We start from the raw sequence: 27607 nt of genomic DNA, 5'->3' as shown, positions 1-27607 counted from the left end.
TAGGACACCTTTGATTACCTGGAGTGATTTGAACTCATTCAGAAAGAGAAAAATCAACTGCATCAAGGTTTTAAAAGCGGCATTTATTGATTGAAAATAAGTGTGTAGATAAGCTCTCAGTAGCATGGACTCCACATTATTTTTTAATGGGTTTGTGGTACATGAAGACTCCTTAAATCTTCCACCATTTATCTTGTGTGTGCTTTTAACCACCACCACATTCAAATGGAGGTGAATTTTCAACATCTTAACTCGAAAATTTTCTGAAAAAATTCTTCCTTTAGCAGCTCTTCATAGTTTGACAGGCTTTTGGAAAAAGATAAAAACACACTACAGTTGTGTACGTTGAACATTTATTACAACTAATTGGCAATGTGGTAAGATAGTGCTCACGTGGCCTCTATATTGGTCACAATCACAACAAAGCTTAATCCAGCCCAGCAATACAAATGAAAAGTGTAAACTGTGAAGACGTTTACATACGTAGAAGTATGTATAAAAGTGACATTGAAATGACTATATCCTTAAAAAATATAGTGCCCACTAATGCCATTCAACTCACACTTTCATGAGAGGTGGTGTCTGTTTTTATATTTAGGACTCCCAATAACTAGGCAGTGCCATGGAAGGGAAGGAAGCTGCCCTAAAGTTTACTGCACTTCTAAGTGGAGGGAAGCAATAGGGGAGTAAAATAAACTTGGCTGTAACAAGCACCCCAGAAGGAATATTCATGCTTTAAACAATGACTTATGCAACACTTTGTGAAAAGAGCAACACATTTTCCATAAGATACAGTTATTAAGAATCCCTGGTAAGTCAACATTTTCATTTTATTTGGGAGACATCAAAAACAATCCAACTAAGTGACTAAATGATTATGACCACAAAAAAATTTATGTCCGGAGTCAAATGTTGCTTGGCCTTAAAAATAGTATGTTTACTATTATGAAACAGCTTCTCTCTGTTCCTCGTCCCAGGTTTGGAATGCCTATGAAATAATTTTTAGTGTAAAACAGCATCATTCCATTAGTTTTTTGTATGTATTCCCTTTGTTTTAAGGTGTTTATTTTCTAATAAGGGTCTTTGGTATAATTTGAGTTTCAACATAGAGTGAAATTTCCATTCATTTGATATGTGACATGTCAATTCCCTTTATTCGCATATATATTGAAATGCAGTAGTCTTTGGTTTCATAAAACCAGGTTTCTTTCACATGATTTTTTTTGCCAAAGAGAATAATAAATGTATACTGCCTGATTGTGTCATACTCATAGATACACATAATCAAAAGTAATAATAACCTATTCAAGAGAAACGGACCTATAAACTTTAAAATAGCCAGAAAAACTACCTTTTTTTTTTTTTGCATTCATTCTAATTCATATTTAAGTCCCTTGTTATCACTTGATTAACCAAAGTTCCCTTAAAAAAAAATTGTGTAGGCCTGAATGAAGCAGCTTAGCAGAACAGTAATACTGACAAGACATCATCTTACACCATTAGCTAACATGGACATGAAGGCAGTGACCATCTACAGTGTGTGAAATGCCACAGGAAGTCATCAACAGGGGAGGAGAGTTATGTCAGTCCAATTTCTTCAAGAACACTACGTGGGGTTTCAGCTTCCTGTGGAGGGAAAATGTGAGACTCTGGTAAGCAGATCTGGGGAGGTTTGAGAATGTGAAGACACGGACACGGAAGCGCATGCAAGTTTCAGAGAAGCTGAACACAAGCAGTTCAGCAGTCTGGGCACTTCCATGGAGAGTCAGTGCTTATTTAGCAATTTGTGTCCCAAACACCAGAGACCACAGGAAGATTTTTTTCAGCATGCATTAAATACCTACTGATTACCTACCAATTGTGCTGTGCTCCATTGCTGTAATACAAAAAGCTGTCAAACCCACTGGCATTTAAGGAAATTATTGATAGTGACCTTTCTACAGAAAGGCTTCTCTGATGGCTCAGTTGCTAAAGAATCTGCCTGCAATGCAGGAGACCCCGGTTTGATTCCTGGGTCAGGAAGATCTGCTGGAAAAGGGATAGGCTACACACTCCAGTATTCTTGGGCTTCCTTGGTGGCTCAGCTGGTAAAGAATCCACCTGTAATGTGGGAGACCTAGGTTTGATCCCTGGGTTGGGAAGATCCCCTGGAGAAGGGAAAGGCTGCTGCTGCTGCTGCTGCGTCACTTCAGTCGTGTCTGACTCTGTGCGACCCCATAGTCAGCAGCCCATTAGGCTCCCCCGTCCCTGGGATTCTCCAGGCAAGAACACTGGAGTGGGTTGCCATTTCCTTCTTCAATCCATGTAAGTGAAAAGTGAACGTGAAGTCGTTTAGTCATGTCCGACCCTCAGCGACCCCATGGACTGCAGCCTTCCAGGCTCCTCCGTCTATGGGATTTTCCAGGCAAGAGTACTGGAGTGGGATGCCATTGCCTTCTCAAAGGAAAAGGCTACCCACTCCAGTATTCTGGCCTGGAGAATTCCATGGACTGTGTAGTCCATGGGGTCACAAAGAGTCAGACACGACTGAGCGACTCACACTTTCTACAGAAAACGTAAGTTGTCTTAGTGTAAAAATTCAAAACCTCCCCTAAATAAAGACCAGGGAAACCCCCTGAGTTCTCCCCATTCTTCACATATTTTTATTTTCCTTGCTCTTATTTTTGAGTCACACATATTTATTCCTGTCTTCAGGAACTTACCTTCCAGACCTCCCCAGAGCAACCGATGGCTTCAGTGGAAGCAACATACAGAAAGAATGCTCTGATACCTGAGACAGAAGTGCCTTTTGTTCTATGTAACAACCAATGCTCATCTGTAAATGCCAAAAACTAACCAAAGCAAGCATACTATAAAAAAATTAAAAATTTTCCAAAGTGTCAGTTTTGTACAGCACAAAATAAAAGGACCAACTAGGTCAAATTTCAGGTATTAGTAGCAACAAGTTTGTAATTAAAAGGCATACTAGATTTTAACAGAGGAAAACAATTTTTTGTACCCAAATGACTTACTTTTGCATCCTAATTGTGGTACAGCACAAAACAGGAGAAGAAAAATTAATTAAACCATAAATCCATACATTAGATTTAATTTTATGTAAAGCACTACATGGAATAATCTCAGATTAATTATTTAAACTCTCTGGTCTGTCTCCTTATTTGGAAAACAAGGATCATAGCACTTACCTTCATTTGTAGAGATTAAGAGAGATAAGGCTTAGTGCCTGATTCACAGAAAGTGCTCAAAATATGTTAGCTGATACATGACACAACTGAAATCTAAATAAAGGTATTTAGCCTTACTATAAACCAACTCTATATACAAAGTTCATATAATGACCTTTTAGTATGTTTGTGCATTAAGAAAAAATGGGTAAAAGTCAGCTTTGGTGAAAAAAGGCTATTTTTTATGAAGTATTCTTGCCCTCCTTTCCACCTCTGAATTGAACCTCAACCTAATCAGGCTACAGATCTAAATATATATGGAGGATAAGAAAACAAGTTAAACATCGCCACTATAATCTGCCAAATACAGAATGGAGGAAATTCTACCGTATAGGAGACTCAGTTTAACAAAAAAAAAAAAAAAAAAAAAAAGGCAAGGGAGGGTAAAAATTAAAGATTTACAGAATTATTAAAGATTACTTTAATTATTAAAGTACTTAGGTGGCTCAGAGGGTAAAGCGTATGCCTGCAATGAGGGAGACCTAGGTTCGATCCCTGTGTCAGGAAGATCCCCTGAAGAAGGAAAAGGCAACCCACTCCAGTACTCTTGGCTGGAAAATCCCATGGACGGGACAAGCCTAGTAGGCTACAGTCCACAGGGTGGCAAAGAGTCGGACACGACTGAGCGACTTCACTTTCACTTTCACTTTCATTAAAGATTAACAGAGACTTAAAGAGATCAGATACAGTGTGAAACTTGTTTGGAATCTGGCTCTAAGAAACTGATTATAAAAATACAATTTCCAGGCAATTAGGAAAATAACGAATCAAGAATAAGATATTAGGAATTACTGTTAATTTGGGGGACTGTCCTTACCTCTTAGGGATACATACTGAAGTATATAAGATGAAATGATAGGATGTCTAGGGCTTGCTGTAAAATACTCAGGCAAAAAAGGCATGGTAGGGTGGTGATTTATGAAACAACACTGAGTTGTTGATGGTTGTTGGAGATGAGTGATGTGTACATAAGGGTTTCTTATACTGTTCTATTTGTATGGTCTCAGAGTTTTCATGAATCACATATTAAATAAGGGGGGAAATTTAAAAATAATCATTTTCACTTAATGTTAAATAATTTTTAAAATGTCATACAACCTTTAATGTATTACAGGGTGCCTACATTGAATTTTATAGAGTTAAGATTCTTAGCTTATCCATGTAAACATGCCCCCTCATCCTACTTGTTGAAGCTGGTTAGATTTCCCCTTATGTGCTCACTGCTTGCAATCTTATATAGATAGCATTTCTTGAAGAGAACCACATTGCTTCTCAATGCATTTGAAATATCTGTCCTTTCTAAAAGGCCTAATTGCAAAGAATCATTTATATATTTTTTCCACTGAGACTTATACAAATAGTAAGTTAGTTTTTTAATCAACTGTAATATAAAATTAATTTTCACATGTTCACACTGAAATTGTAGCTCAAAACCATCTAGAAAAAACTATTATGTAAATTAGTCAAATTCATAGAAACAAAGTAGAAAGGTGGTTACCAATGGCTGAGGGGAGGGGAAATGGGGAATAGCTGTTTCTAATGGATACAGTTTCAGTTTTGCAAGATGAAAAACTAGAGATATGTTGTGCAACAATGTGAATATACTGAACCTACTAAACTGTACACTTAAAAATGGTTAAACTAGTAAATTTTGTTACATTTAAACCATCATTTTTAAAAATTACCTGAAAAATTAAAATATGAAATATATTACTTGTCAAAAGGATGGAGAAGAAAAAGTCATTCACATGAGACAAAGTACATGCAATATTTTTATTTTAGACATGCAAGGAAAGCTATTTCAGAATCTACTAGTTTAAAGCAAGCGGCTGTATACAAATAACAAAAGAAGCAACATCTTGTTACAGCTGGGCATACAGCATCCAAAGCAAACAGGCATGAGACAATGCATATTTATGCAGCATTAAAACCAGATGAATACCATGTTGCAGGGCTGGGGGAGGGAAGGAGGAAAAAAGTGGAAATGAAAGACCAATGTTTCCCAATGTTATCAATGTATAATGCTAATTTCTCATTTGATAGCCCATCCAGGTGCTTCAAATGTCATGTAGTACAGCAAGAATGGAAGAGTGGAAACAACTGATCTGCACCCCTGTCTAATACACATTTTCACAGGTCTTCTTTCAGTGGTAAACCACTCTGAGCATCTTTTGAACTTGTTTAATGATAGCTTACTTAAGTTGGGCCTTAAACTCTCTAAACAGTAACAATGAATTATTCGGTAATTTCCTCTTTATAATAATATATGTTGCATGTTTTATTAAAACACAATGATCAATATTAAAGGTTTTAATATCTGAAATATAAAACCATATTTAACAAATCATTAAGTATCTAAATGCAGACTTAACTATATAACTAGTAAAATATTATAGTATTTAAACAATATTAGAATCTTAACTATATAAAATAAACCCTATATTAATACTTTGAAAGGATTACTTACTTTTAAACAATAGATATTGCAGAAGAGACTTTTCTGACATAGCTTTCTGATAGTTCTTAGAGGGATTGTTTGATATTGTATAGCACAAATATGAGTCAATAAATGTGGCATTACAAATTTTTTAGAAATCGTTAATGTTTTACCTTAAATATTATATAATAGTATAGATTTTACTTTCTTGTATTATTGCCAAATATACTTTTATGTGATAATTAAAAATGTTTCCTCATGTATACTATAATTACCCTAAATATAGTCCCATCCTGCCAACATTTGAAGATCAAATCATGCTATATTGTGGCACTGCTAATTTTGACCAAGCATTTCAGCTCCATTTTCTTTGGTAAACATTTAATGATTGCTAGGTATTCTCTTACAAGATTAATCACAGATGGTTCACAAATGACGACATGTAGGTGTCTGAAATGAAACATTACTCAAAATGATCATAGATCATATTTTTCAAGAAGAAATTAAACCAGTTGCAAGCAGGAAAAGCTGTATCAAGATCACACACAGAATGAAAATAAAACAGAAAAGAGGATGAGAACAGGAAAATTATTACAAAGGTAACGGTTCTAAAATGTTCTATTATTACACAAGGCAATCAGTCACCAAGCTGAGGATATTTTCTTTCATAAGCATATCAGCTTTCTATTTCCTCTGTGAAATTCTGCATACACGATGAGTGGTCATTTAGTACACAGGGACATTAAAATATTCATGACGTGGCTACAAAAGAAATGCATATATTCTTACACACAGTATACAAACTGACACAGACACAATCAGATTTCTAGAATGTTCAGTGCACAGCAAAGAAAACTTAATTGAAACTTAGAATTTGTTTTTAGAATTTTGGTTCATGGCGGAATACTTAACTTCTAAACAATGCCCAGGAATTCATATTCATCTTTTATAACTTTAATGTATATAACAATAACCAAAATGATGACCTATGTCCTACAAAATCCAAAAGCACTGTATTTACTAAAAATATACTGAAAAGATTTTTCAGTATAAGTCATCTAGTCAACACTGAGCTAACTCAAAATCCAGTTAGAATAATCCCTCCCGCCAGTGTTCAAGTTCATCAGGATTTTACTACATGAAGCAAAGGAATTTAATCCCTTAATGAAAATCATTACATCCTAGAATGACCATGAACTTTTACAGATTCTAAAGGAAAATCTTTCCCAAGAAAAGAATGGAAAAGTAGTTACCCATTTAGTAGCAATAGAGGTTTTTAATCATTTGCTTAGCTTACCAAAAAAAGAGAAAATTCCAAAGACTATGCCTTTGTGACTAAGGGTATTACTTTTTAAATAATCCTGAAGACAGATTTTAAAGAATTCACCAAACAGATTTGTTAAATGTCTATGCCTCTAAATGTATCTAAAAGGATGTTTCTCACACATCAACAAGGTAACCTGAAGTGGTTTTAAACTGACGCTAGAGCGCACAGAAGAGATGAATATCTAGGGACTCCAAAACTCCCTGAAACCAGGGGCAAAATTAGATACAGATATTCCTGAAAAGGCAGCCCATGGACCATCAGACTCTCAAAGCAATTATACCCTGAGCCAAAAGGCTTGTGACTCAAAAAAGTTTAAAATTGCTTGACTGCTTTTAAGATATCCTCAATTTACTATTTATTCAACTTGGCACTTTGAACTGTTAGGCTACAAAGTCAATATAAACTGTTCCAATAAAATATGTAACAGATACCTTATATAATAACCATTAAATACAAAAGTATTTGAAGAAAAAAGCCAGTAAAATTTTAATCCTCAGATAATCCCTCAACAGTTTAAAGATATAATTGCTTTTTTTCTCCCACTGGGAACATTGTGAAATAAAGCAAAAAGCTAAAATAATATCAATAATAAATCGAACCCCCAAATGCTTCATTTTAATGAGGGAATTCTATTTCTGTATCAATGATATTAATAATAGTTTTTTGGTCAATGAACTCTGAACCTATTTCAATATTCTCTGTGTAAAACAATAAATTATAAGCCCCAATGATGAATCATTATCAGAGCAAAATTTCCTATGAAAATATCATCAGTTAAGTAAGTGGGACTATCTCTTAGGATTTAATGTAATTAAACTTTTCACGTAATAAGTAACAAACTTGACAAGACTGTTATTACAAACTGAATTTATATATCCTACTACATTTTGATGCATGTTAGTACTCCAGCACGTATTCTAGTATGCTTTTTCTTACACCCAGTCAAACTCTTGCTGTAAAACATATTCTCTGTTTTCTGGTGCGAGAACAAGAAAAATTTAAGTCTATCAAATAAACTTTCACCTAAATAATACCAATATCTGAGCCTTTATAGCTTTGCATCTTTTTTGTTTCTCAATTTTATATTACACCAAGTAAAAACCAACAATTAAAAGAAAAATTCAGTAAGGGAGGAAAAAAAAGAAAACAAAAAGGTAGTTTCCCAAACAGGGTCAAGTACACAGCAGTTCCTCACCAGAGGAGACAACCATGAAAGAAAAGAAACAATTCTATAGGAGCAATTCTCAACTCTGACTGCCTGGGGCATTTCTAACAGACCTTTTACTACCCTTTAGAAAAGAACTGTTGTCCATGGGGTTGCAAAGAGTTGGACACAACTGAGCAACTAAACTAAACCACTACCAGGAAAGAAAAGAGTTGATAAAGCCAAACTATTCTTTATAGCAATGATTCATATTACTGTACTTAAACAAGAAATTAGCATCCAGTTAATTGTGAAGAATACTCTTCAAAGGCAGAAATCCTCACCTGAAAAACATTCTTCAAGAAGAAAAACTCTAAAATCTACAAAAACAAATGTATTCTTTCAACACTTTTAAGTTGCTATAACATGTTTCAAATACTTTCCCATTTTAAACTGACAGAAGCAGAAAAGGTTATGCTATAAATAAATGCCTTAATGACCATTTAACATTTAAGGTTGATTTTTAGTTAAATGATAGATATGCCCATAATTAAGTTATTTTTTCTCTTATATACAAGGAAAACATTATAGTGGATTAAATATAACTCCAGTATTCTGGGCCTTCACACCACCAGAACATTTTATGAGTCATGGAATAATTATATTAATTAAGAATCGGGGAGGGTGAAAGTCCTCTGCAGAACTAGACCTACTATCTTCTATGACCTAGCAAACTGAGTTAAATACTCTGAAATGTCAGTGATATAGACCATGTGGGAATAAAGACCAAAAGGAAAATAGTGAGAAAAAGAATTTTAATCCAGTGTATTACACAAATAAATATAAACCACAAGTTGCCCTTAGTACACACTGGAGACCTATTTTTGGAATAAAGATTAGATATTTACTATTTTCAATCTGAAATGGGCCTTTAATCTGGGCAAATCACTGACTTCTTCCCCATTAAGTCTGTGCCAAACCTTCAACATTTCAAATTATCTGCCCCTTCTTTCTCCTCAGTCCCAGCAGCTCTCCTCTAGACACAGTTTCTCAACTCACCTAACTCATGAGGAAAAAAAAGAAATCTATGGCCCACTAAGCTCATTAAACCCATTAACCTCAAAACAGAGGAGGGAGAAGACTCATCTTACCCAAACCAATGCTTGTGATTCCATTCCTATTCACCCTCCCTCACCCTCCCAATATACTTTTTCCATTATTCTATTCCTGTTTTTCATCGCTCTCTGCATTCGCTCTTTTTCTTAGTATACATGCACACTCAACTTTCCTCCATCCTAAGAATAATCTTTTTCTCAATCCAAGGGATTGGGGGCAGGAGGAGAAAGGGACAGAGGATGAGGTGGCTGGATGGCATCACCGACTCGATGGACGTGAGTCTGAGTGAACTCCAGGAGTTGGTGATGGACAGGGAGGCCTGGCGTGCTGCAATTCATGGGGTCGCAAAGAGTCAGACACGACTGAGCGACTGAACTGAACTGTAGTGGGAAGTGTAGGACGACAAACACAGCAGAGAGGAATTAAGTTACACCTGTTCTCAAAGCCACCTATGTTTCTAAAACAAACCCCACTACCTTAAAATTCCCAGATATTCACTATACTAGGCTGATGACTCACAAGTAAAATCATCTAAAGGCTTAAGTCTTGTTGGGACGAGAAGTGCTTAAATAAACTAGTGGTATGGATCCAAAACGGAAAACCTAGTATCCTGATTTTTCTTTCTGGTATGCAAGGCAATCAAAGAGAAAATTACGTACATTTAATAATATATATATATATGCATGCAGGTTCGTGTCGACCCTTTGAGACCCTATGGACTGTGGCCCACTGGGCTCCTTTGCCCATGGGCTTCTCCAGGCAAGAATACTGGAGTGGGGTACCACTTCCTTTTCCAGGGTATTTTTCCAACCCAGGGATTGAACCTGTGTCTCCTGCATTAGCAGGTGGATTCTTTACCACTGAGTCACCAGGGAAGCCCTAAAAAAAAATATATATATATATATATATATAAATAAGTATAATTTGAAGTTACTGCTACACTCCAGTTTTTCTTAAAGGGGCTTCACTTATTCCATGCACTATAATGTAGTATCCTTAGTCCTTCATGTTCTAGAATACAGTGGTAGTTTTTATTGAATACTGTGGCAAAGTCCTTACTCTTACCTCTGGAACCCTATTCCTTGATCTAAAGACCAAAGGGCCGCTGAGTGTCCAAACTCATGAAGATCTCTTTTTAGCAATGGGTAAAAAGAGAAAAAAATGAAAGCACTTAATGTGGTATCTTTTAGATGACAGGACTCATGGTGTCTTATTTCACAAGCACTTCTGAAGCACTAGGAAAGTTGAGTGATTTTTTTTTTACATTACATGTTTTAAAACAGGAGGTGGGGGGACCTCAAATATCATCAGAGGTAATACTTTTAATGTCCTATTCCTGGATCTTTTCTTACTTGATAAACCTTGAGTATCTTTCCATATCATTACATAGAAATTGATCTCATTTCTTTTATAGCCAGGTAACAGTTTCATATATGGTATACTGTAATTTTCTTAACCTATTTCCCATTGATGGACATCTGATTAGGTTCCAATGGTTTAGTATTATACCCAGCGTGTGTCTTAGTGCATTTGTGTATTTCTGTTGGATAAAATTCCTTCAAGTATAACTAATGGGGCAAAAAGTGTACACATTTGTTAATAGATATCACTAAACTAATCCTCCAAAATAGAATACAAATTTAAGTGCTCATAAGGAGAAAACAATTCTTTGCCAATCCAAGAAACAAACCAAAAAAATAAAAATAAAGAAGCAGAATAATTAACTTAGTAAATATAACTTTAGACTGTAAAGAAATAGTTTTAAGTACATCTTAGGGTAATTGTATTGTATTTGTCTTGGTCTTCCATTTGGATCATAACTTGAAATGCCCTAAATTTAACCAAGGTTTTCAAAATATAAATGATTTCTTGGAATCACTGAATTTCAAATATTCTCTTTACTAAGTAAATTCTATAAGGCTAATAGGGCATAAAAGAAAAACAATAAAGTATGTATGTACAATATAAGTCTATATTATATATGTAATTTCTGGTCATTTAAACTATTCCTCTCATAAGGAATTATCAAATCCCTAAGGTGGATAGGGAAATTGGCAGCAAGTTCAAGTGTTCTAACTGCCTACAGGGTATGCTCAATTTTGTTTCCAGACAAAAACTAAATAACATGAATAAATGTTAACAGATTTAGTTGTTGAGGAAATTAAATTATACAGTGACATCCCGTAAGTTTTGCTGTGGGTTATCTCTGGTTATCAAAAGTTATTTTTGATCAAGTAAAAGTAATTTTGGTTAATCACAGAGGTGAGTTTTATAGCCATTTACATGTTCTTGAGCACATTTATTCCTTTCTTCACAATTTTTAGGGTTTTTTTCCCCTTATACTTTTGATTCATTTTTGGCTAGTCATTTGTTATCTGCATATTATATCGAAAAGATGTAGCAGTCCATAAATATAAATGAAATCTGTAAATGAAATCTTTATATATTACATGGTGTTAAATTAAACCAGGGTTTCTGGACCTCAGCACCATTGACACTTGAGGCTGGATAATTTCTTACTCTGAGAGGGCTGTTCTGGGCATTGTTAGATATTTAATAGCATCTTTGATCTTCACCTACTAGATGCCAGTGGCACCTCATGGCTAGTAGTGGCTAGTAGTAACAATCAAAAATGTGTCCAGCCATTGCTCAGTGTCCCCTGAGGAGGCACAACTGCCCTACTCCCAACTCCAGTTGAGAACCAGAATTAATCTAATTCTCTGGTTGGTGGGTAAGATTATATTCTAGTGTCTTTGCTTGTATTCCTATAGTGGGAATTTTTATTTTAAAAAAGACCACAGAAAAAGCAAAAAAAACCCCACCAATGTCTCAGAGGAGCGTAAAAAAAGAACTCAAACACTGAAATTTTTCAGAAAGTACTTTTTTTTTTAAAATCATGTCAACTTACTTTAATTTTAAAAAATAAATACATAAATAAACAAAACCATCACCAACACCTAGGAATATGTTCTTTGCAGGTCCCTGTGCAGGTCTCAATCCTAGGGCTCATGCAATCAACTTAGTAGATCAGGATCAGCATTAAAAAAAAAGAACAGACAACATGAGACTATAAAACAAGAAATACGAGTAAGCATATATAATTTAAGTTTATGTATATGTAACTATTGTGATATAAAAAAGTATGGTATTACTGTGGCTTCTTGTCAAATACTTCGGAAAATCAGATTTACAGTAACTGAATATTTTAAGTTATTCCGACTTTTATTACAAATAGACCAGAGTAGCAAGAGTTGGCTCAAAATGAATTAAAATGAAAGAGTAAGGAGGAAATTCTCAAAATTCTGAAAAGCAAAGGAAAATAAAAAATAAAATTGGCTTCTGAATTGCAGAAAGAACTAAAAAAAAAAAAAAAAAAGAGCTCGAAAGACATAGAGCGAATGATTACAACCTGAAAACCAGTGACCAAGGGCATTGGCCAAATTGCTTCTTATTAAATGCAAAGTGAAAGGCAAGATTTGTTCCACCTTCTGTTTTCTCTGTATCTATCCTCCTGTGTTTTCCATTTGAAGCATTAATGTAACTAAACCTCACTTATCCAGAATCTGTTCTAGTAGAACCCAATCAAGTTAACATATAAAAAATTAAAATATGCTGGTATAAAGGACTATAGCCTTGTTAATTTTTAACCCAACTGAAAAGAAGGTTTAGGCTTAAAGGTTTTAACATAAACAGTGGTAATTACAAAGGAATTATAGGAGTTTGTCTTATTAAAACCAATCTAAGAGGATTTTTATCAAAATGCTTTTTGCTGTTATATCACTGTATATTACTGTACATATTTGAAAGCATCTGATTTTTAAAACAATGTAAGATATTCTTAATAGAGTTTAACTACCCAATGCCTTAATATTCTTAATTAGCAAGATTTTAATTAAAAATCTTATTAAGAAGCATGTTATCAAATACTTTGATAAGTATGTACTTACTTAAAATACTTTTAATTTACAAAAGATCCATGTTTAAAGAAATCCCTTTGTCGCCTAAGATTCTTACCTTTCCATTTTTATGCAGTCCAACAGATTTATTAATTACTACTTCCACAAAGATGTTGTATAGTACTAAGATATATCATGCAGCCCCAGCACTAAAACAAATCAATTTTAGCAGCACTAATTTTCCATAGAGCACCACTTTCTAGATGAGGCAAATTAACAACTGTAAATCCAATAAACCTGTTTATATAGTGGACCACCGTGAAGTAGAAGCAAATTCATGAGTGTAATGCTTGCTTTTGGTACCTCACTTGTTTTTCATTTCTCAGATTACTTTAGTGAGAAACAATACCAACAGCAAACAAAGCTCAAAAGGAAAGCCTCCACAAATTTGAAAATGATGCTGTTAGTATTAAAAAAAAAGGCTGACACATCTCAAAGCGCTGATCAACACCATCATGCATCTACCGCTGAAGGTTAAAGCCCACGCCCAGTATTTAACTATTTGATCTTCACAGATCAAGCAAGGACTTGAAATCATTTCACGTGCAACAGTTTTTGCATAACACCCCATCTTATCCATGCCACAAAAATGGTAAATTTAGTAGTTACCAATAAATAAGTTGGGGGTCAAAGGGACTAAAGCCTTAGACTGCTCTTTATCATAAGATATCCTCAGACAAACCTCCCCATTCTTCATTCTGGCTCTATAAAATTAAGGAGCAGAGAAAAACTGGTAAGTGCCTGACTTCACAAAGAATATGCACTCTATTATTTCCTTGGTCATTATATGTAATGTTTATAAAATAAACCCCAACTGTACCACTCCCCCATGCCCTCCCTCCAAAAAAAATCTAATCTAGCTTAAAATAGGTATTTGGTGCTAGGGAAAATGTTCAAGTATTGCAAAAAAAAAAAAGTCAATTTAGCAATCTCAGCATGTTGCACTTTAATAATTTAAGAATAAAGTTAAGTACTAGTGGCATGTTAAGAAAATATGTTTTAAATTCCAACGGTCAAACATTAAAAATTGGATAATGGACCAATTTTTCTGGGCTTTACCCCCAAATCTAATTAAGGAGTCATACACTGGAATACCAACAGAAATAAACAGAGTTCAGTCTAGAAATATTAAAACTGAACCCTTCTTTACTAAGTAAGTAAAATAAGAAAGATATCTTTATTTTTTAATCACAATGTCTGATATTTTAGTAATTATGATTCAAATAAACATTCATTTTATGTTCTCATTACTGAGTATAAAATGCTAATACAAAATCTACTTTATCCACTGATATCCTACCCTATTTGCCTATGAAATGAAGAACTACCTAGACAAACTACATAACATTTACACAAAGTAAAAGAGACATTTCAAAGAAATATTTCTGAAAATAAAAATTCATAAAGATAGAAATGTATGATTTCACAAAATTAAAAAAGGATTAAAACCAAAATTATTTTGTGATTTGCATGTATCTTTAAGCCAGCAGATATTTTCAATATAGTTCAGTCATCTTTGGTGTTCAGAACAATTGATTCAAGTAAAAGACCTGATACCAGGAAAAAAAAAATCATGATATATGTAAACTAAATTAAAATAAATTTGGACTTCTACAAATTTAAGACTGCATTTAGATAAGTGTCTTTACAGCTATATGTACAATTCTGGAAGCAAAATCATTTCATGACACAAACTAAGTGACTATTATACCCTAAATTATAAGACCAAAAAAGCTACTATAGATTTAGACATTCTGATAAACCCAACAAGAGATGACTTGAAAAATACTAATGTATATCTATATATCTGATTAATGAATTCCAACTACTGATAAACTGGACAATATTTCCAGGAGAATAAGGAATTTCTTTACTATATTACTGAGACAAACAGAACTTGGTATCTAAAACAGAATGTTTAAAATATACACACCAAGAAAATACCTGAATGGGAGTTGGGGCAGACAGAACACAGTGGTTAAGATTTCATACAGTTCTGAAGTCTAGCAGATCTGGGTTTAGAATCCTGGTTTTGCCAACTGCTACCTAGGATCAGTCACTGGAACTTCACTGAGCCTCCACTTCATTGGTTAAAAAGCTCTCAGGACCCTTTTTCAGGAAATCCTGATGATTAGCATAGGATGCCCCACATCTAGGTGCTCAGTAAGGATTAGCTATCATCGAAGTTCTTTTTTATTATCACAGTGTCCAGACAAATCATTTTAGCAGTTTGTGGAATGTTTTTTCTCATCATATTCTATCATCTATTTGGTGAACATAAGATTCAAATACTCGCCCAGAGATGTAAACTTGTATCATGTATCAACATATAAATGACTCTGTTTTAGGAAACATCTTATCATCCTGGATTTCCTGTGACAATATGTTGTTGGTGAATAATATGAATAAACAAGTTAAACTGTTAAACTGAACAGAATAATCTGAAGCTTAACTGCCTTATACAGACTTTAGCTTGGTTTCATAAAGGCCTTAACATCATTGTAAATTCAGAATGGACCAGCCACTTTCTGTCTCCTTAAGACTTGCTTGCATGGGGAAATTAAGAAAAATGGTTCACTTGGTCCATTGAATAGAAAATGTCCTTAGTAGTTATCAATTCGGTTTATGTACCAAAAAAACAAATGTAAAGGTAGTCACAGAAGAGAAATAGGGCCTTGTCTCTTCTAAAGACAAGGAACTATAATTAACAGTAGTAAACTTTTTTTTCTTAAACTAGGTGAAGATGGGGTAAGGAGAATTTTGCATGGAACTATGGACATCCCATGCTTCTCTCTCCATTCCTACTTTTCCCACTTAGAGATATAAAATACAACTTCAAAAAAGGAGCCTTCTTATTAAAATACTTTCATAGGGGAGACACACACACACATTCACAAACATGTACATGTAATAACTTTCTGATCCTCTAGTACATTATTCAATACAGGCTATAAAGTAAATTCAGCATATTTGTCATATTGTAAAGTATATAGTGATTTCCCAGTAAAGTTTAAAAAACAACCCAAACACAAGAAGGTATCAATGCACTAAACATTATTCTCCAGAAAAAACATATTAAAAATAAAAGCTTAACTTCAACGACTATAGAAATGTTTTAAGGCAAATGTAGTTAATTAGGAAATGATAAACAAACTAAAGGAAATACCAGGATCTGATACAACAGAATATAGTTCCATAATAATGAAATATAAAAGTGATCAAATAAAGGAACAAATATGAAAAATTTCCAAGTTATGACCCTTGTTTTGACCTAATTTTCAGAAAAGTCTGGTCAGCAAACAGCAAAATAAGGAGGTGCTACCTTTAACCCAATTTTATAACAGTAGAATAGGAGTGTGTAGTCAGCACACCTGACACTTAAAGAAAAAAAACTCCCAAAGACAAGTATGCAGTCAATTAATAAAAAACTATAGTAAACCATACACACACAGAAAAGGGGCTGTGTTCATTTCACTAGTGAGCAGCAGATGGTATTAGGGCTGTCAACAAAATACTTCATTCTGCAGGCACCTTAACCCCTGTTTTGGTAACTCAGTATCATTAAATGTAAAAAATCACTGTCTAATGTTTAATTTATGTATGTTATAGATGTTGTCATCCCAACTTCAAACAATCCCCACAACTGACCTAAATCAGTGACTGATGCAGAGGGATTACTGAGAGATCCTGAATGAGAAGCCCGAATGAGGCTAACAGTTAATAAACTATAATGAAGAAAAAAGATTTACTCTGATTTAAAACCTCCTTCAATAATAATATAAAAGATAATTACAGTAATGAAAACAAGTAACATTTTTTAATATTGACTAATTCCTCCTCTTGCTACAAATTTTCTATTTGATTAAACTTCAATTATGACTAAAGCATAATTCAACTAGGTACTTGAATTAATGTATCATTAAGTTTTTCAGGAAAGGTAGCCTTATCTATGAATTTTTAGCTTCAGAAATTGAAGGTACAGAAGCATCAAATATACATTTAACCCAAGACAACTGGAAATTAGAAAGTGAAGGGGGTTTTATCAATGGTTCTTGTGATATCAAGGCAAGACAAGAATGTAGCTGCTTGACAAAACGTGGGTTTGTATTCAAGAAAAGCAAAGAGAAGTAGAAATACTTTTCAGTTAGTTTTGCTAACAAGAAACTAGAGGACTCTACAAAAAATATAATAAAACACTATCATTTGCTTGGCTACATTTGCACTTAATGGACATGGGATGAAAATATGAACCAACTTGGAATGAAAATGCCATAATCTCACAGTCAACTCCTCATTGCAGACACTAATGAGATAAGGGGTTATCTTAAGTAATTCAGAACAACAGACACAGAGTTCTCAAATTACTCCTACTTTTCCCATCTTAAAGTAGTCTGTCCCTCTAAATGTTTGGACTTTGGTGTTTTGGGGTCCAAAAATGGGCCATCTCCAGACCATCTCCAAAGTAAACAATACATCCACAGATAACTGAGTTGACGTGACTGACAAATATGCCAATCAATAAACTGCACATGGACACTACATGCCAAGCATGCTTCAGAGTAATTTCTGAAACTGTAAGAATGAGGGAAGATGACTGAGACTTCCCTAGCAAGAGCAAAACATGCCAGTGTCTAGTTAAGAGAACTCTGAGTAGCTTACCTCCTGCAGTAGATCAGCCTGCTCAATTGCTTTAAGGACATTCTTCTTGGATGTCTCCTGAACTTCTCCTCCCAAAAGAAACTCATCCAAAATAAAATAAGCCTTCTCAAAATTAAAAATGATATCAAGTTCACACACCTGAAAAGCAAAAATAAATAAATAAAACCTGAAGAAAGCAGAAGATATTTATCTACAATCAGGTAGTCAATAAAATCTGACCAGAGTGAATTAATCTAATTATATCTAAAAATGGCAATCCTGCTAACTAAGCATCATTGATTTAGTCAGCTTAACTTCAAGTCTCAAGTACTTGAAACACACAATGCCTTCAAGCTAAGAAAGACCAGGTTCTGCAAGCTCCTAACATGGGCAACTTAAGAATGATTTTCTGCTCATAAAGACTGGTCTTTTGAAATATTTACATATTTCTGGGTAATATGATTACAAGTGCTAACCAAATCTAAATTCTATACTAAGCACTTCCAGTATATTAATCTTTACAGCTGGACTCCTTTCTATTTCACTATTTTAAACTTCATTCTCACCAGCATAATTAAATGAGTAGGTCTGTGGGGTCAAGCAATTCTGGCAGTTAACTGACTAGGCAATTCTGACATGCAATGACAAGAAATAGAGTCATTCCTTCCCTCTCTTGAGGTTACTGTCAAATAGAATTCTCAAGACAAATAATAAACTTGTTACAGAAAAGGTTAAAAAATATATATTATGGCATTCAATTTCCTAAAACAAAATACTACTCACACTGCCAAAATACTTGTCAAGTAATTCCACGTAACGATGAATTATTTCCAGGGTAATTAGTTCGTTGTCCTGGTCCTCAATAGCACAGCAAAAATACAGACTGGCATATCTGTAACAAAAAACAGATGCAGAAAAACATTTACCCTATAATCATGTATTTTCTAAAATATACTTTCATATCCTATCGTGAAAGACCTTGTGCCTATACAATTTATTTCCTCTTTACAACAGCAAATTGTTTTTCTCCTAGACTATAAAATAATAAATGTACAAAAAAGAAATTCTGAAAAGTACAGGAAAGCAAAAAAAAAAATCACACACTATCTAGAAAGAGTTATTTATTTGCTCTTCCTTCATTCAGGCTCCTTTTGTAGGAATATTTTAAAACATAGTTGACATACGTTGTTCTGAATTTTACTTAAAACAAAATGCACTGTGTGACTATTTCAAACCACAAGTAAACAGGGAAGAAAATAAACTTTCCAACTGAAGGATTTATTGAAGATACTGTCAACATGAAGTCAATGTTCTGGAATGTTTTACTAAAACGTAATATACACACAGAGAAGACCTCAAGTCATAAATGTACAGCTTGATGAGTTTTCACTGTGAACGTACCTGTGGTACCAGCACTTGGACCACAAAACAGAATTATTACTGAACCTCTGAAGCCCCTCTTCTAACCTCTCCAGGTCACAGCCTCCTATCCCCAAAGGTAACTACTATCTTGACTCCTAACAGCATAGAATTATTTTTAAAGGAGGTATATAGGATTGTGGAAAATAAGCCTTGAGGAAAAAAAAACAAGTTGCAAGTATCACAGAAGTTGCAGAAAGAGAACAGGGAAAACTAAGGCATGTCCTCAAATTTTCTAAGTTTTCCTTGTTGAAGTTCAGGCTATTTACCCTTGAAGAAGGTATAAGGTTGGAAAACTCATATTCTCCAAATAAGAATTCTAGTACATGGGACTAGGTTATACTTGACCCAAGGAAGCCAAAACTTATTAACACAAAACCTTGAGGCACAACAAAGGATGACCTAACCAAGTCCTTTGAGGAGGATTAAAAGTATTTTCAAATGGTTTAAATGTGTTTGAAGCTTTTGAAAAGGAACAAAATGAAAAACTAAGACATTCCAAATAAGTCTCAGGTGCCGTTATAATTTCCACTGAGGAGCATTTAAGCAATTTTTAGGAAAAACAATGGGTAATCACTGCTCATAGCATTAATGTAAAATAATACACAAACACACACACATACAACCTCAGTTTTGAAATCCAATGAATTTCTGCTCTTCAGTCTGAGAATAACTAGTATTTTCATAACACTATTAATTTCAATATTACCAAAAAACATTTCCTCTTATTTGAGCTTTTCAACAGTAAACACCATCATCCTTGATTACAGAAGAAAAAAGAGGCCCAAAAGTACAAGGCCTGCCAAGTGGTTGAACTGGGACAAGAAATCTGATCTTGAGACCTTAACTCCAGGCCTTTTTCCACCTACCATAGTGACTCCCTTGTCATACACGTACACTAGTTGCCATGTCCATTCTATCTGATTTCTACATTCACGACGTTATTTTAAATGGTTGGTCTCCTGCAGTCTTTGAGAAGGCATTCAAGCACATTCATTTATTATCATAAAGGGCACAACATGCACCACCTCCAACTTTACTAACAAAGCACTCCCTCTCCCAGCACTATTCTGTTTATTGCTTTAAAGGCAATGAGATATTCCAGCCCAACCTTCCATCCTCCTTAACCCATGCTGCTCAAATAGAGTTGTAAATCTGGAAAACTGATACAAATGACACATAAGATTCTCCGAATTAATAAAACTAAAGATTAAAGGGAAAGATATTAAAAATGGTAAATAAAAAACTGACACGACTAGCTGATATGAACACAGTGCTAAATAAATTCTACTAGAAAGAATTTACTAATAGGCAATGTTGGATAAAATTCCTTTTACTTTTAATTTCAAGATTTCTCCAATGCTACTGTTAAGCAATCTAATGCTTACATCACTCTTGCTCCTTAAACACAGAACTGCCTTTTACTTATAAATAAATAGCATTTAAACAGTAGTCAAAGGTCCTAGATTGTATGAATCATTCAGAAATATTATTTTAATATCAAATTAAATGAATTCTTCACTGTAGGTGAACATCTAATTATTAGGACCATAAGAAGGCACCTCGTTCCAAAAAGTTTAAGGAAGAAACAAAAGCATAATAACAGGTAACATTCATTGAATCCTCACTGTGACTAAGGCACTAAATGTTACCTAAGGCCTTGGCATAATTTACCATTTTAATCCTCACAAAAAAACTTTCAGAGAGATACCATTATTATTTACATTTATAGGAGATTCGGGCTTAACTGAGTAACCTTCTCAGGAACAGTAATCTGACTCCAGAGCCCAAGTTTTATATTAAAAACTACAGTCCAAAACTGTATTAAATAAAGTAATCCTGCAACTGGTAAAAATTAAAACATATTCAAAGCAATATTTCACATGCTCTGAGGGAAAGAAAAATTGTTATACTGATTTAGTAAAAGATTACCAAGAGAACCTGAAGAGTATTCCTTATTTTTAGAACCAAGTGATTTAAAAAAAAAATTCAATAATGAATTCATTTTGTTCTCTCAGTGCATATTTGTAAGTCTAAATCTGAAGTAAAATTAATAGACTAGTAAGAAAGAAGGTATGTTTGGTTATTTTTAGCAGAGTAGATTAAGGCTTACTCTAATTACTGGCACTCAGAGAACATCTGAAAGTGCCTATTCTTATATTCATAACACATTACTTCTCCCCAGTCAGCTAAATATCAGCTGACTGTGGATGAATGTAACCAAACTGTTCTCAATATTCTACTGGTATGTCATTAAAAATTCTTTTGTTAGTGAAGAAAATCAATACAGTACTCTTAAACAAATTCTGAAGCTCGTAATTGGTAGGTGTATATTTTTTAAAGACTTTAATCCTGTAACATGCTGCACAAAATAGGAATCAAAAAAGCATACTGTTTTCTGTCTTCGCAGGATCTTCAAGAGTATTTATTTTAGAGATGAGGAAACAAAGGCAAAATGACCTGTTCAAAGTCACAAAACTAATGGCACAAAGGAATTGAACTCAAGTCCCCAGATTTTCAGTCTATTTTTTCAGCTTACTCCACTCTCTCACCTCTCCCTCCCCAAGAGGGGCAACTGTAAGAAAGGCTCAGGAATAAAGAATGTGGATGAGGCAACTTGAAGAAGGCAAACAGAAAGATCACTTGGTGATATGAACAGCAAAAAATGCTAGTTCAGAATTTCTCAGGAGCTAAGTGGTAATTCTTTTACTTAAAAGGTCTTCTCTTCCAGCTGGACTAGGGAAATAATCACCTGTTCATATCTACCAAAAAAATGTCCTTAAGGTGCTAGGAAAGTTTCTAGTATAAAATGGGATCTAACTTTTGTATGTGAATTTCATCTTAGCAAAGCTGGTATTTTTAAATGCATCTTTATTTATAGGAATTTGATGTAAATATCAGAGTCAGGTGAGACTACATTTTACAGGTTTTTACAACAGAAAAAGCAGTATCCCAACATGGATGGGCTGAATGCTATGCAGAGTACCAACTAGCGCTTCTTTCCTCTTGATGGACAGGCCATCTCCTTCAGCTCCAAGAATCTTGATTCCCGGGACTGATTCCCTTGCTAGTATTTTCCTCCTCCACATGGGGGACTCCTTTCCCCATCTAGAAATAAGCTTAAGTTTCTCATGCCATTTTTTAACCCTGTCTCCCCACTCCTGTCTATGGGTGGTTATCACCTCTTCTGTCCTTCATAGCAAAGCTTCCCCTGCCCCCCCAACCCCCCTCAACAGTCTACACCTGCTGTTTTATTGTCTCTACCTCTTCACACTTTGTCCTATTTTTTCAAGAGTTCTGTCTCTACTATTTCACTGAAAAGGACATTTTGTGAAATGCTCACTGTAAAATCTAATAGATTCTTCACTTTAGTTGACCTTCATGCAACATTTGGCACTGGTGACCTTAGTTTTGAACTCTCTCCCCTTTCCTAAGGTGACTGACCCTATAACTTACCCTCTGTCTGCCGCTTAAATGCTGGTGATCTAACACTTTACGCCTCATTTCCCCCCAGACGTCCATGCCTATGCCCATCCTGAGAAACCTAGGCATCTCCAAATCGAAGTCACACAGGCTCCTCAAAGTCAACCTTCTACCTCACCATTTACCTCATCAGCTGAACCAGAAGTGTGGAATCACCCCAGTCCTCCCCCTCTTTCACTGCCCTCCCTGCTTCTAGCAATGACCAAGTCTTACCAAACTTACCTCAGCAACAACTCTTCCACCTGCTGAGCCCACAGCAGAAATCTTCCTTCAGGACCGCCATAACCTAATAGATCCCTCAGGTGCCAGTCTCAGCCCTCCCCCTACCCATTTTCCAACTACAGGATCCTTAAAGAAATGCAAATTTTCTTCTCATTCCAGCTTAAAACCCTTGCCTCCAGGTTTAAGATTTGAGTTCTGGCCCCTATGGCAGTCATGAGCAACTGACCTTGGACAAGTCACTTCTCCCAAATTCTCATTTTTTTAAAATAAAACTCAGTTTTGACCAACAGTAGTGGTTTTCAAACTGAGGAGCCCTACACAGAGGGTGGAAGCCAAGTGAGTAGAGATACAGTCACACAAGCACCTCCACTTCCACTTGTTTCATTTAAGGTTTCATCTCTGGGACAAAAAGTTTCTTTAAAAAAAAAAAAAAAACACTTGACTAGATTACTCTAAAACATCTTCCACCTCTAAAATGGTATTTTTATGAGTTTTCTCAACAAATACTACAGCAAACACTGGATACAAAATCACCCAAAGATGACTAAATTCATTCGATTGTAAAGAGGAGTCTATGGTATTTTAAAAATTGTAGAGTCATCCATGGTATTTTAAAAATTCTACATGTTCTATAATCTTCATGTCTTTCTTTGCCATCTTGCCCACAACCCCATCCATAGTAGAGTGGAATAAATGAAAACTGAGATAACACCCAGACTTCTCTTTGACCCTCCTTGCAATCCATAGTTAGTTCTCTGCACATCCCCCACAGAAGAGAATTTTTATATGCATGAACATTCTTATCTTAAATTCAGAAAGTTAATTGTAAGGGAACAGAAACAGTGAAGAAACAAAGTGATTATATTTCTTTTAACCCTATTAGAACAATCTTGAGAAGTTTAAGGTATCAAAAGGTTTCAGCTATTAATAAAGATGTATAACATCATTTAAAAGCTTAGTGTTCAAAGCCAATCTATGAGTCATTTTGCAACATCAAAATTTTTAAAATCTGTTCTGGGCAAAATTATCTATCTACCAGATCTAATCACACCACCACCACAGCAACAAGTGTACTTCAAACTAATAAGCAGTAACGAACAAATCGTGTATATATCCGATTTTTAAACATCTATGACTAAAACAGTGTACATATCCAAGGAGTTTATACATGAATAAGAGATTCTGAAAGTCAGATTAAAAGGCATATCAAATACCAGTCATTACGGATTTGCGGGGAGAAGGGAGGGGGAGGTAAATGCTTATCTAAATTCAGAAAATTACTCACACAATTTAAAATACTGATTTTATTTTCCCCTGCAAAGAAATGAATTCTTTCAGTTTTCCTAAAAAGATGATTAAGCATGAAGTATCATTTATGCCTTTAGTTACATAATTTCGTTTAAAAAGTCCCATGATTTTATCATTTCACCAAAACAGTAGTTATCTTAAAAGTACAAAGCTTTACCTTAAGACTATTTCATTTATATCTTTAGTAATCTTTATTTATAAATGTAATCTCTTGAAAGTCTGCAATTTCCACATTATAAATGATCTAATATCTGATTCTATTTCACCCTTCTAATAAATAAAAATTATACCTTTTGTAAACAATCTTCAGATCTCGCCATTCAAGAAAGCTGCACATTTTAGGTTTCCGTGCTAAAACGGTTTGAACAAGTTCTCTTGTGATCTTTTTCTTCTCTTTGTCTGATAATGGGACATACCATTTCTGCAGTCGAAGCTTTCCCTGACGACTAAAAAGCAACATAAACTGCATCTGTTAAGATAAACAGAACCAAGATTACAGGCAATACTTTGATTCAATAAAGTTAAGATTAAGATGACACGTGGCAAAGAGAAGCTTTGAGGGACAGGGCGTTTAGCCAACAAATGATGAGTAGCCATCAATATTTCTATGCTAGTTAAAATAGCAGGAAATTCTTGTAGAAAGATCTTTCCACCAGATGCAAATCCTCCCACCTCACCCTGTTCCATTTAAGTTTGGAGGAGAGGGGGAGGACAAAAACAGGTGAGGTGAAAATTCTGATGAAAAAGAAAGATAATTCTTGCAATTTAAGAAACTATTGTGTATGTGTGCTATAGGAATGTATATGGATCAAAAGAGAACTGTTGACATCAACTGGTTTAGATGCATTTGAAATAAACAGACCTACTATTTTCCACCCTACACAGAACAAGCTGTTCTAGAGCCAAACTGAATTACTTGTAGACAGACTGCTATAACTTGAAATGCTGTCTTCAGTTTATGTTTACATATTTTAAGCAAAACAAAAGAACTAAAATATAAACCAAAAAAATCCCATAAACACATTTTTCTTAATAAAAGCCTGATTTAAAAAATTCACATCTCATTTAAAAAATTCCAACATAAATATATACACAATAAAGTGAGTTAATATAGTTTTACCAAAGAGAATATAAACCTTTAAAAAGCCAAACTAAGAGCTACACACATTCAGACATTATACGAAATACTTCATTTAAAACGATTTAAAAACATAGCATCTACAGATGGAGTGGATGCTGAATTCTAGTGTATTTCACACAAACTATTTTGTATACATTTATTTAGAATCTGCAAATGATGATTAGTCTACATGTTTTAATTTTTAAGGAAACCTTCTTGTAATTCAGTCTCCCCAACTGCAAACAGAAAGCATTGTTTCTACAAAGGTAATTTAAAGGTAGAAATCAGATATTTTCTTTTCTTTTAATTATTCTAAGTTTCAGTACTAGTTTCTGCAAGTAGGATTCAGCCTGACTCTTGGTATTAACCACACCATACTGAATTTGAACATGGGGTGGGGGAATTTACACCATCCATCTGAATAAAATGGGCGCTAAATTTCGCCAAGAAATCATTGCCGCTTTTTGTAATAATCCAAACGGGCATCAACAATAAGGTATTTAGAAATTTACGATGCGACAATTTAACTTAAATAAAGTTGAAACTGGCTGTTAACATCACACTTAAAACGCATCACTGGCACGAAATAAACGAACAATACTGGTGATGTCAAAGTGCCTCATACAGAAGTCCTGTTAAGACAGCGACATTAGAAGGGGACAGCAAGTAACGCATCAACTGGACAATGTTTCACGCAAACCCGTTAGCAGAACTTGGAAAAGAACAGACCCGTATTCCAGGATCTTGGAGACCAGGAGGACTGGGGGTTTGCTTTTGAAACTCTAGGACTCAAGGGAGTCTATAGCAAGGTCCTCCATCTCTCCCCACCATCACTTTATATGACGAATAAATAATTTATGCTCTTTAAAATAAATTATATGTTAACATAGGATGATGCCTGGTCGCAAGGCACAAGTATTCCTTCCCTCTAGTTAAAAACCAACGCTCCGATTTTGCTACAAATCACAAGGCGCCTCAATTCCTGGAGATTGGTATTAAAAACAATGGGCTCGGCCGCGGAGCGGGCTCGGGGCCAGTGGCCGTTGCCTGCCCGCCGCCCCACGGGGCCGCACTCCATCACTGACCGATCGAGCCCGGGCGAGGTGACAGGCAAGGAGCGGGGAAGACAATGGCAACCGCCGCCGCGCAGGGGGCGCCAAGAGTCCTCCGTCTCCGCCGCCCCCGGCCGCCGACCCCGCCCGCAAATGCCCCGCAAAACTTGAGGCGATTCCCAAACCACAGGTGCCGCGGACCCGCTGCAGCGTCCGAAACTGGCCCCCGCAGCCCGGGACGCGGCGCCGAGTGGAGAGGGGCGCGGACGCAAAGAGAAGTGAGTTTTGGGGCGCGGTGCCCCAGTAGCGGGCCGGGCGGGCGGGCGCGGGGTGGGGTCGTCCAGGCGCTCGTTGGGCGGCGGGGGGCTCGCCCGTCCCTCCCTCCCTACTCCCCGACCCCGGTGTCCCCGCTCGCCTCCCGGGACTTACGGCGGCCGCGGGCCGCGGCTGCGGCGGGGCTCGGCCGGCGGCGGCGGCGGCAGCGTCGGCGGCGGCGACTAAGGGGAAGCCCCTGTCGCTGAGCTGAGGAAGAGAAGCCGTTTTGCTGTGGGGAGGGGACCCGGTTCGCGGAGGGAAGGCTTAGGCTGAGAGGGGAGGGCGAGCCGACAGACCCCGCCCCGGGGGCCGGACGAGGGAGGAGCCGGGGCTGCGGCGAGCAGAGGGGCGGGCTGGGCGGTGCGCTGGATGCAGCTCGGCTGTTGCCAACGGCTCCGAAGGCAGCTCAGGTGACCGCGAAGTCCGAGGAATCTGATTGGCCGCGTCTCTACCGAGAGGGAGGTCCGGACCGGAAGCCAGGCCACGTGACCCGGAAGCGGCTGTTGCCATGGCTGGCGCGCCTGCGCTCTCCTAAGTGCGCTTCTCTGACGCGCGCGGCGGTCGGGTCTATTTTGTGGAGAGAAGTTAGTGTTTCACTGTGCCGTTTATTGACCGTACTAAGCTGGGCAGGGAAGGTCCGTACTTCCAAGAACCACATTCGAGCTCCGACAACTCTCGGTGCCCCGAGAGGGTGGGACGGGGCCGTTTAATGGCCGGTACTGTTGGTGAGGGGAGAGAGGGAGTGCTGCAACTCGGAAGAAAACAAAGCTCTTTCGTGGAGCTCGTGCACGCGTTTAGAGGGCTTTTTTGCAATTACTTTGCCTCAAACCCATCCGGAATCCGGCC

General features: G+C 36.1%; 1 protein-coding gene across 7 annotated transcripts; it reads right to left on the bottom strand.

Moving 5' to 3' along the window:
- Nucleotides 1–62: 62 nt before the first annotated feature.
- AP1S2 (adaptor related protein complex 1 sigma 2 subunit) lies at nucleotides 63–27193 on the bottom strand. Of its 7 annotated transcripts, XR_001917571.1 has the most exons (7): nucleotides 26876–27193; nucleotides 24565–24743; nucleotides 18626–18734; nucleotides 17864–18001; nucleotides 13814–13908; nucleotides 3012–3020; nucleotides 1552–1626 (listed from the first exon to the last, which is right to left on the bottom strand). XR_001917571.1 is itself a non-coding variant. In XM_018043900.1 (6 exons), exons 2-6 carry the CDS (start codon nucleotides 24741–24743, stop codon nucleotides 1579–1581), a joined length of 483 nt encoding a protein of 160 aa, XP_017899389.1. In that variant the 5' UTR covers nucleotides 26876–27190; the 3' UTR covers nucleotides 63–1578. The 7 variants fall into 7 exon arrangements, 4 of the variants coding, with proteins under 4 accessions (XP_017899389.1, XP_017899390.1, XP_017899391.1 ...); XM_018043900.1 differs by lacking the exon at nucleotides 13814–13908 and having other exon boundaries at nucleotides 63–1626; nucleotides 26876–27190; XR_001917570.1 differs by lacking the exon at nucleotides 3012–3020 and having other exon boundaries at nucleotides 1541–1626.
- Between the last annotated feature and the right edge of the window lie 414 nt (nucleotides 27194–27607).

This window comes from Capra hircus (assembly GCF_001704415.2).
Source record: "Capra hircus breed San Clemente chromosome X unlocalized genomic scaffold, ASM170441v1, whole genome shotgun sequence".
Taxonomy (NCBI): Eukaryota; Metazoa; Chordata; class Mammalia; order Artiodactyla; family Bovidae; genus Capra; species Capra hircus.
This window is presented reverse-complemented; position numbering and strand designations above follow the sequence as displayed.